Here is a 16,111-nt window from a genome sequence, read left to right as displayed (position 1 = left end):
ATTTACAGCAAGAAACTTTCAGAGCTGAGGCCGCTTGTAAACTGAGTTAAAGAAGCCACCTGGCTGAACTGATTAAGACCCTCTGCTGTCCTTTCCTTTAGAGGCTCTTGTGACTAGTTGACCCCTGGGAGTTAAACTGCATATAGAGTTAAACTGTATATAGAGATAAGCTGTATATACAGAATTAGACTGTGTATAGAGAGCCCCAAACAGCAAGGAAGTTTAAGAGTTAAAGTGTCTATAGAGAATAGCAAGGCTACCAGCCTAAAAGACTAAGAGCTAAATATGGAGAGAAACACCAGCCATCGGCTGGTCATTGCCAAGGGCTGCGACCCAGACCCACCTTCCTTCACCCTGTGTGCTGGAGCTGGTCTTCAGCAAAGGGGTCTTTTCCCACTCAGTTATATCTATCCCATGGCTGCTGTTTCCTTGTTTTTCTTTGCTTTTTGTTTCGTTTTTCTTCCTTGGTATGAGAAAGCATCTTCCATCCTTTAGGTAGGCACTAGAAATTTTTTAGGTCTTAGATTAAATCTCATTTCCTCATAGCTTCATAAAAATTACTCTTCTCGCATTTTCTCATGTGATAGGTCAACTTATAACCACATGTAAAAAATTAGTAATTTGTCTCTTTTACTAGATAGAGGTAAAATATGTCAGTGTTTCTTCAGTCTTATTCATTATTATGTGATTTTCTTACACAGTACACAACAGACACTCAATAAGATATGAGATCCTTACATTAAAATATAGCTCTGTTCTCAAGCATTAAATTCATCATTTTGTAACTTCGTATTTGTAAAGCATTTTCATATCTATTTTATCCTTCTGTGGTTCTATGAAACAGAGAGCAGGAAAAGATAGTAATCATACCTTGTAGACTTTTCAACTGAAATTCAAAGAGATAACATAATTTGTCCAAGGTCATAGCAGGCTAACAACAGAGTTGGTGGGGAGGGACAGAATGGCTGCCTTGCTAGGTAAAATGTAAGCTGTTGGCTGTCTGAGAACTGGTTGTTTGCTGACGTCTATTTGAGAAGATGCCATTACTGTTCAATCTATTGCTCAGGAATTACCATATTTAGTTAGATTTAATAAAACTTTTAGAGACATTTCTCATAAAGGATCTACTCGTAGATTTAGTTTTTACTTTCTGTTTGGGTTTCTACCTTTTTTTCTGAGCCAAAAGACTTATGCCCATCAGTTGTAGAAAACATTTAGCCACAGTCACTTGTCTGAATCCTCTTCCCAGACCCGAATATAATGGGATGCATAACTCATAATATGTGGCAAGGAATATCAGATGTTTTAAAGGCCTGCACAATAGAAGAAAGATGTTACAAGTCATAGAGGAAAACGCATGAGACCATGTCTACCATCCTCAGTATAATAAAGGATATCTCAACGAAGACACAGAATTTAAATGGTAAGGAAATGGGTAAAATGTAACCTGTTAAAAACGTAAATCCTCTGTGAAAAAGAGAACAGCATAAACTGGAAAAACAATACATAACTTATGAAGAGGGATTTGCAAGGATGACTTACAAAAGCCTAAACTTCCAGATACAGAAAAGTGACAATAAAAGCAATTTGAACAACACCATCCAAGAGAAAATAAGTACTAAAGACTCACTCATCGACCCCCAGGAATAAAGACCTCCAAATGCCCCACAGGCATGCTCAGTCCTACTCGGCTCACCAGGGCCCAGGGAGATGCAAAGCCGAGTAGCAGGGAATAATGTTTTGTATTCTCTGAATAGCAAAATTCAAAACCTCTACCTACTTCACGCAAAGATTTGAGAAAGGGGAATGTACATCCTCCTGGGAGAATGATTTGGTACAGCCCCTTGAGTTAAATTTAGGACACACCTACTAAATCTGAAGATGCCGATACCCTACAATCCAGAGAATCTCCTTAGAAGCCCTGGAGAGACTCTAACAAATGCATCTACACAGCTGTTGTAGCCCAGGGCAAAGCGGCACAGAGGTGGACACAACCTCATGGTCAAAGAATAGAATAAACGAATAAGTCAGTTGTGCCGTAGGCCTGTAATTCAGAGTACTCAAAAATGACGTCTGAGGCTGAAGATGTATCTCAGTGACCGAGTGCTTGCTTGCCTAGCATGTGTGAGGCCCTGGGATTCACCACCAGTACCCTCCTTGTCCAAAATAGCTGCAACTAAGATTAACAGGGCTGCTAAACCTAATTATACATTGGGCCTTAATAAAAGCAAGCTGGGTAATGTGTGGAAAACAAAGCTCTCAGTTGTCCTTCTCACAGTGCCATTTGATAGCATGCCATCGCTACGATACAGCCACGAATATGAAGAATAACAAAACACAGACAGTGCTGAGTGCTGAGGAGAGAGACGCTATGATCCAATGACATAAAATTATCCCTCATTCCTCTCTCCATCCCGTGCCCTTGTTCTTTCCCTCATGCGATTATCTAGCTCACATGATAGTCCACCTCTTGAACCTACTTTGATCAACAGAATGTGATAAAAGCAATCTTGTGTCAGTTCTCTCCTTTTCACCCCAACTTCCACCATAGGACCAGACTGGAGGATGAGACCCAGTGGAAGGAAGCCAGGTAAGTCAGAAAGTCAGTCACACATTCCCAGCAGCCCACCCACATGCCAAGCCAAAGTCAGCAGTTGTCCACTGAATCTATGGCTGATGGGAGACTTGTCAGTGAGCTAAAGAGAGCCCAGAAAAACCATTAATGGGGTCCACAGAACCATGAAACATAAATGCTTATCGATATCTGATACAAGAAGGAGGAAGTGGGTCAGTCTGGATTTATGGTGCACACTGCACTTTAAAAGGAGAGCCCCAAGTCACGGGCCGTGGCACATTTCTGTAATTCTGGCCCTGCTGTGGATCAGGCAGGAGGATTATGAGTTCCAGGCAAGTGTCAGCTACATAGTGAGACCCTTACTAAACAAAACAAACAAACAGCAAGAAAGAGGACCTTTACACGAACACAGCACAACACTATGGTTTAATGTTGTACACTAGGTGTTGTACATTAGACTAGACGCACAAGTGTGTACATGGGTAGGTAGTGGGCTGATAAATTCGATGAACTTTTCTACATTTTGGAAGCATTTTATAACAAAGGAAATTCAACCAGAAAATGCTACACTAATCAAGAGGATCCAGATGATTCTTGGAGAGAACAAAAAGCAGTTATCCATTCCCTGATCAGCTCACTGCCACACAAAAAGCAGTCCAGGACTAGTCCCCACCCCAGGACACCCCCTTTCTTCCTTTCTAGCACTCAATTCTCTTGTTTCACTTGCTCATATGCAAGGCAGGATACATCTAAGCAGCTCACCAACAAGAGAACTGCAAGAGATAACTAAGCATATGTGTCAGGACAGCTACTTCACTAGAGCAGTTTCGTGGGTAGACTTTAAATCCCCTAACAACTTCATCCTATTGTTATGCTTAAAATTTAGGTTCACCTGACAAAACTATGCCACTCCTTCCTGCTCTGCTCAAGTACAAAGTTAGTCACCTACCCTGTGACTTCCTCTTGACATTCTAACCTGCCCAACCCTTTGTATCTGAATCTTTCCATTACTGACACAGGTGGTGCTCTGTCTGCCTGCCAAAAGGATTTGGGCCTGACCCACTGAGAATAACAAGGGCTTTTCAGAGGATGCCCACTCGGTGCCAGAGAAAGGCAGGGCTAAGCCCACTGCTCTCAATGGATTTGACGTCTCTTTTGGCCCATGCATTGCTAATGTTTCTATTTTGACTCCCACGGCACTCTAACATTTTATTCTGCACTGCTTGTCTATCTTGGTCCTACGTTGGCTGGTACTTTGAGTGACCATGTGTTCTTTCACCAACTCCTTGAGGACATAGTGTTTTAAGTGACTTAGTATCCCTCCTATCTAGTGAGAGGAAGGAAGGAAAGGAGAAAGGTCAGACAGGAAGGAAGATAGGAAGAGGAGGCAAGCAGACAGGAAGGAAGGATAATAGCGAACATTTATAGAATGACTATATGCCAGGTACTCCGCTCATATTTGATCCTTCCAACTTCTCAGTGAGGTGGATACTATTATTAATTTCCATCCAGCTCACCAATGAAAAAGCATGCTCAAGAAGGGTAGGTAATATGCCTAATGTAACAAGCCACCGTGCATAAATTGGAGCCAGCCTTTGACCCAGGTTTGTGTAACTCTTCAGGCAATGGTCCCAATTTTGATGCTATATTGTTGCTTGAATTAGAGACTTTTGAATATGATGAGCTGACAGAAAAACAGGATTCATTATGAAGGGAAAATGAGAAATCTAGAAAGGATGGGAGAAAGACAGAGAGATCCCAATCAATATGTCTTCCTTCTGGGTCACACCCATCCATGACAGCACCATTCTTGCTGGATACCTAAACATCTCCAGAGAGGAGCTGTTGGCTCTTTCAGTGATGAGTTCTAAGTTTCAGTTTCTGTATGATAAATGTGGTGGTTTGAATAAGAATGGCCTCCATAGGTTCATAATTTGAATGCTTAAGAAGTGTAGCAGCATTTGGAGGGATTGAAAGGTATGACTTTGTTGGAGGAAGCGTGTCACTGCGAATAGACTTTGAGGTTTCAAAAGCTCAAGCCAGGCTCAGTGGCTTTCTCTTCCTGATGCCTGTGGATCTGGATGTAGAATTCCCAGCTCTTTATCCAGCACCACATCTACCTGTGTGCTGCCATGTGGGATAATGGATTAAACCTCTGAATCAGAAAGCAAGCCCCAGTTAAATGCTTTCCTTTTACAAGAGTTGCTGTGGTCATGGTCTCTTGACAGAGAACATTGATAAAGATCCACACATGGCTCTTATGTGTCCCTTGCCTCCGAGATCCTCATTATTCATAGAAATCACCCTCACCTTCCACAGTTGCTGCAAGCACTGGATTAGTGAATGCCTGCCACTACTTCTTAGAGAAATAACCAAATGATGTTCCTGAAGCTGGCCACATTTCCATTCACTGGTCAGCACACATTTCCATTGGTGTTTCAGTTTAAAGTCACTTTATTTAATATGCACTGTTGATTCACTGACACTGAATTCTTGGCCAGCATTCTGTCGCATGTCTTATAAAACATATTCGACACATGTTCCACGTAAGGCACGTCACAACTTTCTTATGCTTATGAACACTGGACAGCACTTCAGCACTGTGCTTTCGGACCACTTAGAATAGCAAACTAAAAGCACCAGATGCAAAAACCACAGCAGCAAACAGACCACAAAAGAAGCATTTCTTTACATTATGAACTGAAACAAGGTAGCAAAGTGTCAGTCTGCCCATAGGAACTAGGGATGTGTTTGTTGGCTACTCTGTGAATGTTTACAGCCTTGCATTTCACTCCGCCAGGAATTTACCGTGTATGGATTAACTACTTTCCTACTGCCGTGATGAAACATCAAGACCAAAAGCAACTTGGTTACAGTCTGTCATGAAGGGAAGTCAAGGCAAGGAGCCTGGAGGCAGGAATTGAAGCAGAAGCCATGGAGGAAGGCTGCTCACTGACTTATTCTCTGTCGCTTCATCAGCCTGATTTCTTCTACAACCCAGGACCACACACTCAGTGGTAGCACCACCCACAGTGAGCTGGGCCCTTTGCCAACAATGACTAATCTAGAAAATGGTCTACAGCCCAATCAGATGGAGGCATTGTCTCAGTTGGAGCTCAGTCTTCTGAGATGACCCTTGCCTGTGTCACCTGTGTCAACTTGTCAAAAACAAACCAAACACCACCACCACCAAAAACCAACCAGCACAGTATAAGACCTGATTTGATGAACTACCTGTAAAACTTATATTTCACTTGGACGAGAACCCATGGCTTACACCGAATGCCAACGTACTGTTTCTGGTTTTGCAAAATTTCTTGGAGTTCTAGGACAAACGTATTTTAGAATAGTATGTGTGATAATTGCACAAAGACATCCCTATGGTAATACTATGTGTCAGCTGGCAATCGGAACATCACCCTCACAGACGGCTTGAGCAATTTCAACTGTGTGCTAAGTTTTCTTTTATATTTCAGAGGTCTGTGGGGACCCTAGCAGGAAGGTTGCTGGGTGGTTAAGGGACAGAAACCACTTATTTAACTGGTTCTGAAGACGATGGTATTTTTTTTTTGAAGGTGTTGTAAAGTAATCCTTCTGTTGCTTCACATTTATGATAATGATTTTTGTATTTCTGTGGTTACTTTTGGGCAAGGAAGTATGATTTAACAGGAGAGAAGCTACAGAAGAGCCGGTCTCCAGCTGTCTGTCTACCCAGCTCTGTGGCTTCTCCCTCAGGACCTGGAGACAAGAACATTTCACTGTTGAAGAGTTTTCTTCTTGTGAGTAGAGGGATGCAAATGAAGTGACATAAATGATGGCATGTGCTGTGTCAACAAAAGAACTGCCAACTCCTGGGCCAACAGGATTCTTCTGCTGAAATTCCTTTTCCATGTGTTTCTTCCATTTTGGTCCCAGTGTCGTGCTGAGACCCAGCTGGCACCACACTTCTAGATCAATGGAAAGGTTATAGCCTCCTTTGCTTTACTTGGGAACAGGTGGGGAGGGGAGGGGAGGGAGGAGCAGTGAAGAATGGAGGTCTCGGGCTCAGCATTCTGGCCTCAGTTCCAAACCAGGGTGAGGGCCTTGAGGCCCTCACAGTCATCTATCTTAGGAACACTCCACTGTTTGTACAGACAGAAAGCTATGCTCCCCGGGGCATTCCTTACCCACGTTGTGCTAAGCGCACCACCAGTTACTGCACAAGGCTTGAAGTCGCCTCCTTCAGCCTGGTGCACTGTCTGCAATTCTGCCTAGAACGCTTGATAGCCTTTCTACTGCAGATGATTTGAGTCTGGAATTGGTACAACTGGGTGGAGGAACAGTCCAGAGGTGTGGCCTAGTCAAAGAAGATGGGGCTGGTGGGGCGCCTCTTGAGAACACGCGCCCTTTTTTTTCCTTCCTTTGCTCCGTATCTGCCATGAGGTAGACAGGCCCCTGTGACCACATACTCCCATATAATTTACTGTACCACCACACACCCAAACCAAAGGGGCCAAGCAACCATGGGCTGAACCCTCATCAAGCTGATTATCTCATATCGGCTGTCACAGTGACAGATGATAACACATCTTTTATCAAGTGCTCCCCTCCTAGAAGCGGATTAGAAGGCTTGGTTCTTGACTCAAATAGAATATTCCAGGCTCCCTTACTTACAGCATGATTAAATCCTTACCATTTAGCCACATGCAATTGTTTAAACCACAGTTATGATATATTTTGGCTGTTTTCATCAGTGATCTATAACATTGTATGAATGTTTTTTCCACTATTTTTTTTTTTCAAAAGGTGGAGTTGCTTACTTTAAGCAACATTCCAGGACTGAGAAGTACAAGCTTCAAGGATGAAACTCGCTTCGTGGTCAAGCACCAGTGTCATGCATATGGCATCATTGAGTTATTCTGTTAGGAGGTCCCTGTGGGACCCGCACCTACTGCCCCACTCTGGGACTGCCTATCTTGTGTGCTTCACCTTGCAATTCCAAGGCAGCGTGGTCATACACCTGAAGCCATCCTGTGTGCCTGGGTGGCTCTACCCAGCAGCCGGCCAGTCGCAGTGGCCCCTGGCTCCTTTGCTTTGCGGGCAGCGGGGTGTGAGGTACAGCTGCTTTTCATCATTCCATATGGCACAGGAAGGTGCTAGTTAGCAAAGGACGCCTCAGTGGGGCGACATCAAGGAGAGCAGAGCAATGACTATGGACAGCTGGTAGAGGGGGAACTGCTGCAGGGCAGGGCCCGTGGAGCAGGCTATCTGTGAAGAGACAGACAGCCAAGTACAGCATCAATAGCGCTGGTGGAAGAGTCTCTGACACATCAGGAAGCAGATTGTTTGTTCTTAGAAACAACCTACTACTCCAGTCTAGTACTAGAAAATATTCATGTCATGGCCCTCAGACCCAGGAGTCAGATAAAGAGAGAAGGAGAAAGCAGAGGAAGAAAAAAAAAAAGAAAGACAGCAGAACATAAAGTGCTTCTCTTTTAATGAAACAAATCCAAAAGATGTACAGTCAGGCTCACGTTGGGCAGGTCACAAACATGGAAAAACAAACAGAAGGACAGAGTTTCAACAGAAGGAGCTAACCCAAGACCAGGCTGGACCTGCCATGGGAGGGACCTGCCAGGGGTTTCACTGCCAGGGATGGCACTGGGGCTGGCACCACTGGGATAGGCACAGGTGCAGCAGGCACTGGCTTCTCTTCCATTTGCCCCAGGTTGGCTTGGAAGTCTGTGTCCACATTTTCATGCCTATCACCTTCTCCCTTGAGGTCTAAGAAGTCTCCAGAGCTTGCTTCAAAGGAGTTACTTCTCTGTGTTCCAGGAGACTCTGAATCTTCCCTGCCACCACTAGACTTGGCCCACGATGATTTTCCTCAGGTGTCTTAAGGATGCTAGAGGCCATCTTGTTCTTCCTCACAGGCTGTTCTGTTGGCTCATCAAAGCCTAATGAAAAATTGGACCCACCATTTGAAGGCTGCAAAACCCAGGAGCTGTTCCTGGTGTTGGGGTCCACATCCTTGGAGGTGGTGGTAGTGGTCATGGTGCCAAGGGGAGAGGTAGGCTGGCACCGAGAGAACACCGACAGGACTGGGAACAACCGGTGCAGACAGCTCTGTGATGACAACCAGCCACGAGCCTCTGCCCATTCTTTCCACTCTTATTGCCAATGTATACTATATAACACAGCACAAACTGAAAAATCACTCAATAAATTTGCCTTTATTTTACAGGTCAAGTTGTACTTTATATAGTGGAGGCCCAAGTTCGTAAGTGACTTAGTAAGACAGTCTTGAGGTGATAAAGAAGAGTGGTCAGTAGCATTCATCTAACTTCTTTGGATGAAACAGTTCCAGCACCCTGACAGGTGGATGCACCACCCTCCAAGCTGCCGGTGTAACCTTAAATGTCATCTGAAGAAAGATACCAAGGCCTCGTTCTGAATGTTCCCACTCCTGGCTGGGGTTCACACATGCTAAACCAGCCTCTCCCACAGAGCTACAGCCGGGGCTCTGAATGCCTTTTATTGATCCTTCTATACCTACACCCCAGCTACACCTGCCAGTTCAAGAACAGAAACCGTCTCTGATCCTGACCTGTCCATCTCTCGTTTCTGTGTGTCTGCCTTGCATCAGAATTAATTACAATGAGAACAATGATGCTTGAAAGATGGTTTCTTCAAGGAAACAGGGAATCTCCATATGTAGTACCAAGCCTCTTGGCAAAAACCTGGAAAATTTAGTGTCTGGTGGTCATAGTGTGAACGAGGTGTTCCATCTCTTCCTTGAGTAGAAAACCAAGAGATATTCCTCCATGGGAGGGCATTCTGTCTAACAACAGTGTGTCTGCCACAGATCTGACATTCTGACTTACTAAGTGAGTACTGGTTTTGTTTTCTTGAAATCAAGAAATATTGCTTTATCATGACACTAAAACGACTCCACATTCCATCCTACTGACCTGTTCCAGCAGCCATGCTACCTAGATGTGAAGAAATTCCTGCTTTTATGCATATCTGTGTGCAGATGTCTGTGTGCTGTTGCAAACACCATTTTAAAAAGCTTAAGCCAGGGTTCTGGACAAATACCTTGCACACAGAATACATGGCAAGTAGCCTCTGAGGAAAGAGTGCCCCAAAAGCCAATTTTGAAGCAGGATAAATGTGTGTGTGTGTGTGTGTGTATGGGGGGGTGAATGCAGTTTCTGCCATAAAAATGGTGTAAAGGAATGGTGAAACAGAATCTAGGGAAGATGGAGACATGAAAACAATGCTGCTAAGTACTACATTGCTGCCAGGTGCGGCTTTAGACCAACTTAAATCAGGCCGGCAAAAAAGAACACGATTTTCCCAGCCCATGAAGTGTTATTAATAGACACGGGCAAGGTCACAGACGGAAGGTGAGCCAGCAGTAAAGAATCCAAAGCCTTCTCTGACTCTAACTTATACAACCTTAGAAAGAGTAGATTAAAAGCCAGTATTTGAAACAAGAGAATTTAAAACAACAAGCACATTTGTCTGGTGTATTTATATTGCTACAAAAACATTTTCACAAAAAACTTATACTTGCAATGTATATTTAAATTTTGCTTTGCTAAAGCAGAAGGAAGACTGTACTTGTCTGCCTAATTATGCTTGCAGCTGATTGAGGACTCATGCCTCGGAAAGTCACAGGTCTCCATGGAAATGTAATGAATTTTAAGTATCCATGTTCGGTAAACACTTTAAGTTTTAACATTACCATCCACTGATATGTCATCTAAGTAGAAGAAGGAGGTATTATTTTGTGAGGGGACTGAGGAACTGCTCCGCTGGGGAGCTGATCGCTAGTCTGTGCAGTACATACATTTCTGGAATGTCTGAAAACGTACATCATCATTAACAGGTGGTGTGGGCTGCGGGTCCCACTGGGCACCTTCTGCTTGACAGGCTTCCAGTGCAATTCTCTCTTCTGGAGAGGTCAGAAATCCTCTTCTGTCAGTGTGTCAACGTATAAGGCTTCAGTGCTTGGACGTCAGCGTGAGTGTTGAGGAGACCCGGAAGATCTGGGGGAGCATGTTGCTCAGTTGATAAAACATTTCTTCAGAAATACTCTGTAAGAGGTAAACAAGGGGAAAAGTTCAGACTTGTTAGATCATCACTGACATTTCAGCTTGTCAAAGTTCTCTAAACTGTGGCTCTTGTTCTAGATAGGGAGTATAATATGTAAAAATCACCGCTCATGGTTGATTCAATTTCATAACTATAGAGTGGGGCTGTTCTGGTTCCAACCCTCTGGGAACTTACATTGTTCTATCAAGTAAAGATTCTGATTCCTAGAGAAAGCCTAGTCAACAGCAGCGAGAACAGATATGAACTCCACTAGTTTTGCTAAGTTCTAAACAGAATTCAGAATGGTTGAGAGCAGCTGCACATGGTCCAGGCAGGGGCAAGCAAATCTCTTGAGTTGGAGGCCAGTCTGGTCTACACAGTAAGACTGTCTCGAAAAACAGAATTCAGAATCATGTGCTTATGTTCTTCCTTGTGTCCCCTCAGGATCTTCACAGCGGAGGGAAAGATGACTCGTTTGGTTGGTTAAAGATCTGCAGAGTGGTGGGCTGACTGTACACCAGCACCTGCATGGCATCCAAACATGCCTCCCCTCCATGTCAGGAGCTACAACTCATGTTATGTAGAAGAATGCAGGGTGGCATACTTGGCTGTGTCTTTGAGGAATCTTGAAAGACCTTAATTTGGAGTGGGATCTACTCAAATAACACAGCTGTGAGCTGGGGTGGGATCTGCTCAGATAACACACCTGTGGGACCAGAAATTGCACTGTCCTAGAAATTCCTCCATCCCATGAAGCCATCTCCATCATGAAACCTAAAACAGAACAACAGGCTGCTGTGTTAGAAGCTCTGGCCTTCCATCCCAAAACTCCCTTCCTAAGAAGAGAGGGAATTTCATTGTGAGTCTCATGTCTTGACCTCTTAGGTAGACACTTGTCCAGAGGAAAGGTTAAGCCTCTGGAACAGGTAAGGACTCACACTCCCCACTCTTTATGCCAGAGAGGTTTAATGGTCCTGTCAATGTGTTCAAAGGCCTAGATGACCTTCATAGAATGAGGATAAACCAGACTGTGAAAAGTTCGTTCAGTATGTGGCTCTGTTTTTTAAGAAACTCAAGAACAGCCAGAACCAGAGGAGCGTAAGGAACGTGGATCTGTGGTGGTTTATGCCTGTGGGGCTGACTGAGGTGGGATGACCCGCCCTCAGTATGGCTGGCATTGTTCCATAGGCTGGGGTCCTAGACTGCATAAATAGGACTCAGCTACCTGAGCACTAGCATTTGCTTTCTTGATGAAGATGCAATGACCAGGCTCGGCTCCTGCTGCCGCATCTTTCCTACTGTGACAGACTGTAACCTCAATGTCTGAGCCAAAATAAAACAAAACAAAACCCTCCTTCTTTCTTAATTTGATTTTGTCAGGCATTTTGATTCAGCACCATGTGGAGTAACTAATACACTGTCCAAATTTCCTTGTTTCAAGATGGCTAGAGATATGTTTATTTTATAACTGGTAAAATATAAAAGTACAAGGTCTATTGTGAAGTGTTTGACTGATTAAAAATTTGACCGAAGCACCAGAAACAGAGGCAACTTTTGACTTTCCTTTGGCTTGCTCTTCTTTCAATAACTGGGATGAGATTTACATAGTAGCTGCTAAGCACAGGCTCTGCTCACCTTTGACACACTTAAATACCAGTTCTGCTCTCCTTAAGCACCAGGGTATAGTCATTTCCTAAAAATGAAACCAACACACACACATAAATATGTTTTCAACATAATTTCATATAAAAAACAAAACCCCTATCATCACAACAAACTTTTATAATAGCATCAGATCTTTATGTATCTGTAATGTTGACTGTCCGTATTTCAGATAAACCCAGGCCAGTCATCCCAACTGGATTTCCTTGATTTTTAGACATACAACTTGTAGCCAACAGAATGCAAGCTGATTTAATGACCTAGCAAACAGAACTTAAAAAAAAAAAGTATCTAGGAAATTTTAAAGTCAACTAGTGACATAAGAACTTCAACAAACATTCAATATTAGCATGGGAAATTCTACTGAACTGCACACTAACTGCAAGAGAAATAGATGTTTAATTTACCATATAATACATTATCACAAAAGTAAGGGCAGTAAACAAGTAGCTCACGGCAGGCACCTGATGAGTTGGATGTACACACTGTCTTCATTTTAACTTTTAATCTTTGGCCAATATACTCCTGTATAGAGCAGACTATGTCCCCACATCTTATTTTCCACAGCTTGTTAGTGAGCATGCCACTTTAAAGTCGACTTCTTTGTACTGTCAGAATTATCTTCTCATTCTGCAAACTTTTCATAACTATAAAACTTGTGTGTTATTTCATGATAGTGTTTCTTAAACTTTTGGAGTTCAGAATATTTTATACTTTAAAAATGACCAGAGACTACAGACCTTTGTTTATGTAAATTATACCTTTTTACATTTATTTTATTAAAATTAAAACTGAGGTATAAAACATGAATTTCATTGAAAGACAATGATAAACCCGTGTTGCTATACAACATAAAACATGTTTTTAATGAAAATTAACTAACAGAATTGAGAAGAGCAAAGGTATTTCTGGAACTCAGCTGTCGGTCACTTTGGTCTCTCGCTTCCTGTGCTCTGAGTCTCTGTGTCTGTTCTTAAGCTCAGTTCTTAAGAACTGAGGGTTCTGACTCAGTGTCTCATTTCCTTAAGTGCACAAAACAGTTATTAAAATCATATCAGGCATAAATCAAAGGCATCACTGAGTTTTTGCATTACCTTAAAACATTACTGTAAACATTTTTGAAACCTGGCAGCAACAGCCTGAAAGAATGAATTATTACATGATTTTAATGGAACACTTGTTTTACATATTAGAAATATGTAAAGCATCACCTGACAGTAATTTAGATTTTAATGAGAAAAATATCTTCTCCCTAAAAGTAATGATCATACCTGGACTCTTGCATCTTTGATTTAGGGTTAAAGTTGAACTACTGGAGTTTTTGTTTCTTTTTTGATTTTTTTTGAGATAACATCTTGCTACATAGTCAGAACTGGTCTCAAACTCTTGGCAATCCTCCTGTTTCAGAATGCTGAAGGTAAAGATTACAGGTTCGTGCAACCAAGCCTAAGCCTCAGTATGTGAAGTTAGGTTTCCACTCGATGTCTTCAAAGTTAGATACAAGATCTTCCAAGTTCATGCAGCAGTGGAAAGAATTAAAAGATTTTTCTTTACTTCTCATGGATGTGCCTCTGAGATATTTGAAGCATTTGTATAACTAAGATTTTTAGCCATTACAGAAAGTGAGCACATGGCTTTGGGTTTTGTTTTTGTTTTTCGGGTGCAGGGAGCAAGATCTCACTATGTAAGCCTGGCAGGCCTTGAACTCACAAAGATCCAGTGTGGGGTTGATCTGGAGTTACTATGTATTCAATTGTTAATTACTTGCCCCCACCAAGATCTTTACTGTCTTACAGCAAATTCTCATGCATCCCAAATGGGGTGGTGTAAACCTTACCTCCCAAATTATCCCTGATTGGCAAATCGCCTACACCTGGGTTGGTCAGGGAAGCGGTAGGCAGAGGCTTTGGGGGTCATGAAAGGCCACGAGGAAGATGTTTACAGTACTGTTTTAAGGTAATGCAAAAACCCAGAGAGAGGAGCAGATCGACATGGGTTAGCATGAACTAGAAGCACAAGGCTGGGAGGAGCTTGCTCTGAGGATTGGCATGATGGAGAGAAGCGGCCCAAATAAAAAACATGTGCAAGTACTTTTGGGCTGGGACACAGACAAGAGACTTAGAGAGTTAATATCTGCCCAGCCCCAGTGCATTAAGGCTTATTAAAAATCTAACAGATTTCTGTGTCTTTTATTTACATAATAGAGGGTTAAGGAATAATTGCTGTCTTAATAATTATATGAATTAATATTAAATATTAATAATCATTCAACAATCCAACTGCCTTTGCTTTCTGAGTCCTGGGATTAAAGGTCTTGAACCATCATACCCAGCTTGTTTCTTATTTTTTTAACATTAAAATACGATAAGGCTATTACAACTACTTTGGAAAATGATTTGGCCATATCTGTCAAAGGCAACTCTAAATATATCCAAATACTCAATAGTTCCATCTGTAAGTTTATTTTAATAGGACTGTCAAAGAGATACACAAGGGGTCACAGCAGCATTATTTTGTAATAACCAGAGACTCATGACCCTGCACAACTCACACTTCTATATCCTGGGCTATGCCATGTGAGTTTGTAGAATAAACCTCTTGACCTTGAAGGGATATTTAAATTTAACAAGAGGAAAATCTAGAAACCAGTCAAATGTCCTTAAGGAGTAAAATGGCCAAGTCATTGTAGTTGAGCCAAATCATGTTACATGTAAAAATGAGAACGCAGAATCCACAAGCACAACGCAGAGGCACGGAGGCGCCTCACAGACTTAATAATGAACGAAAGGAGCAAGGCTAAGACACTACCGTGCTCATCTGTTTATACAGAATCAGTTCTTTATACGCACTGTGTGGGTCCTGGAGGTCAGATTCAAGTTGTCAGGCACCTCTGCCCAGTGAGCCGTCTCCCCAGCCCTTAGGGCCCACTTTTAAGTGAAAAAATCACGGATATTCTTGCATGGCAATAGGTTTACGTAGCTGGGACTACATGAGCAGCTTCCAGAGCACAAGAACCTTTCTGTTCTGTGTATGGTCTGGTTATGAGTTACAGGGGTGTTCAGTCTGTGAAAATCTGACTGGAATGCTCATGTGTACTATGTACATGTACTCAAAACCTCCTCATTTCTAAGAGCAATTTAAAAAGCCCCAAATGATGCCAGGAGTGAACACTGAACATAAGGGAGAGCAGGACCTCAGGGTTCCCAGTGTACATACAGATCCACCCTCTTTAGCTTAGACTGACTCCAATGGACAGTGTCTCTAGATCACAGACATATAAAGCCACATGCTCCCCCACCCCGTCCCCTAAGGCCGGTTTTGCTTTTCATTTCCTCTTTATTTTCAAGCTGCAAACAATTTCATAGCTCACCTGTTTTTCATGGTTATCTGGGACTATTTCTGACTTCAACATTACTTTGATACCTTAACATGTGGCAACCACATCCAGAAATCAATCCTGTTAGAGGAGGAAAAACACCATCTGAAAATACTTTGGGGTCCCTCACAAAGCCTACAACACACACCTCTATACCCTGGGCTGGAAGCCCATGACACACATCTCTGTAACACACACCTCTATAACATATACCTCTATACCCTGGGCTGGAAGCCCATGACACACACCTCTGTAACACACAGTTCTATACCCTGGGCTGGAAGCCTACAGCACACACCTCTATCTATATCCTGGGCTGTGAGCCCATGACACATACCTCTATACCCTGGGCTGTGCCATCTGAGTTTGGCAAATAAACTTCCTGACCTTGAGGATGTTTAAATACAGCAGATGGGAGG

General features: G+C 42.7%; 1 protein-coding gene and 1 pseudogene across 1 annotated transcript in view; both read right to left on the bottom strand.

Annotated features, from left to right (window-relative positions):
- Nucleotides 1-8,034: 8,034 nt before the first annotated feature.
- On the bottom strand, nt 8,035-8,608 carry LOC110545553 (jupiter microtubule associated homolog 1-like; annotated as a pseudogene).
- The window catches only part of C5H12orf4 (chromosome 5 C12orf4 homolog), a 33,050-nt gene continuing 24,973 nt past the window's right edge, over nt 8,035-16,111 (bottom strand). Inside the window, exons 12-14 of the mRNA XM_021631737.2 lie at nt 12,290-12,347; nt 11,361-11,428; nt 8,035-10,656 (exon numbers count right to left, since the gene is read on the bottom strand). Of these exons, the coding sequence (XP_021487412.1) occupies nt 10,564-10,656; nt 11,361-11,428; nt 12,290-12,347 (219 nt within the window). The 3' untranslated portion in view covers nt 8,035-10,563. The remainder of the gene's footprint in view (nt 10,657-11,360; nt 11,429-12,289; nt 12,348-16,111) is intronic.

The sequence above is a fragment of the Meriones unguiculatus genome, chromosome 5, assembly GCF_030254825.1.
Source record: "Meriones unguiculatus strain TT.TT164.6M chromosome 5, Bangor_MerUng_6.1, whole genome shotgun sequence".
Lineage (NCBI taxonomy): Eukaryota > Metazoa > Chordata > Mammalia > Rodentia > Muridae > Meriones > Meriones unguiculatus.
Note: the sequence above shows the minus strand (reverse complement) of the source record. Positions and strands in the feature narration are given on the sequence as shown.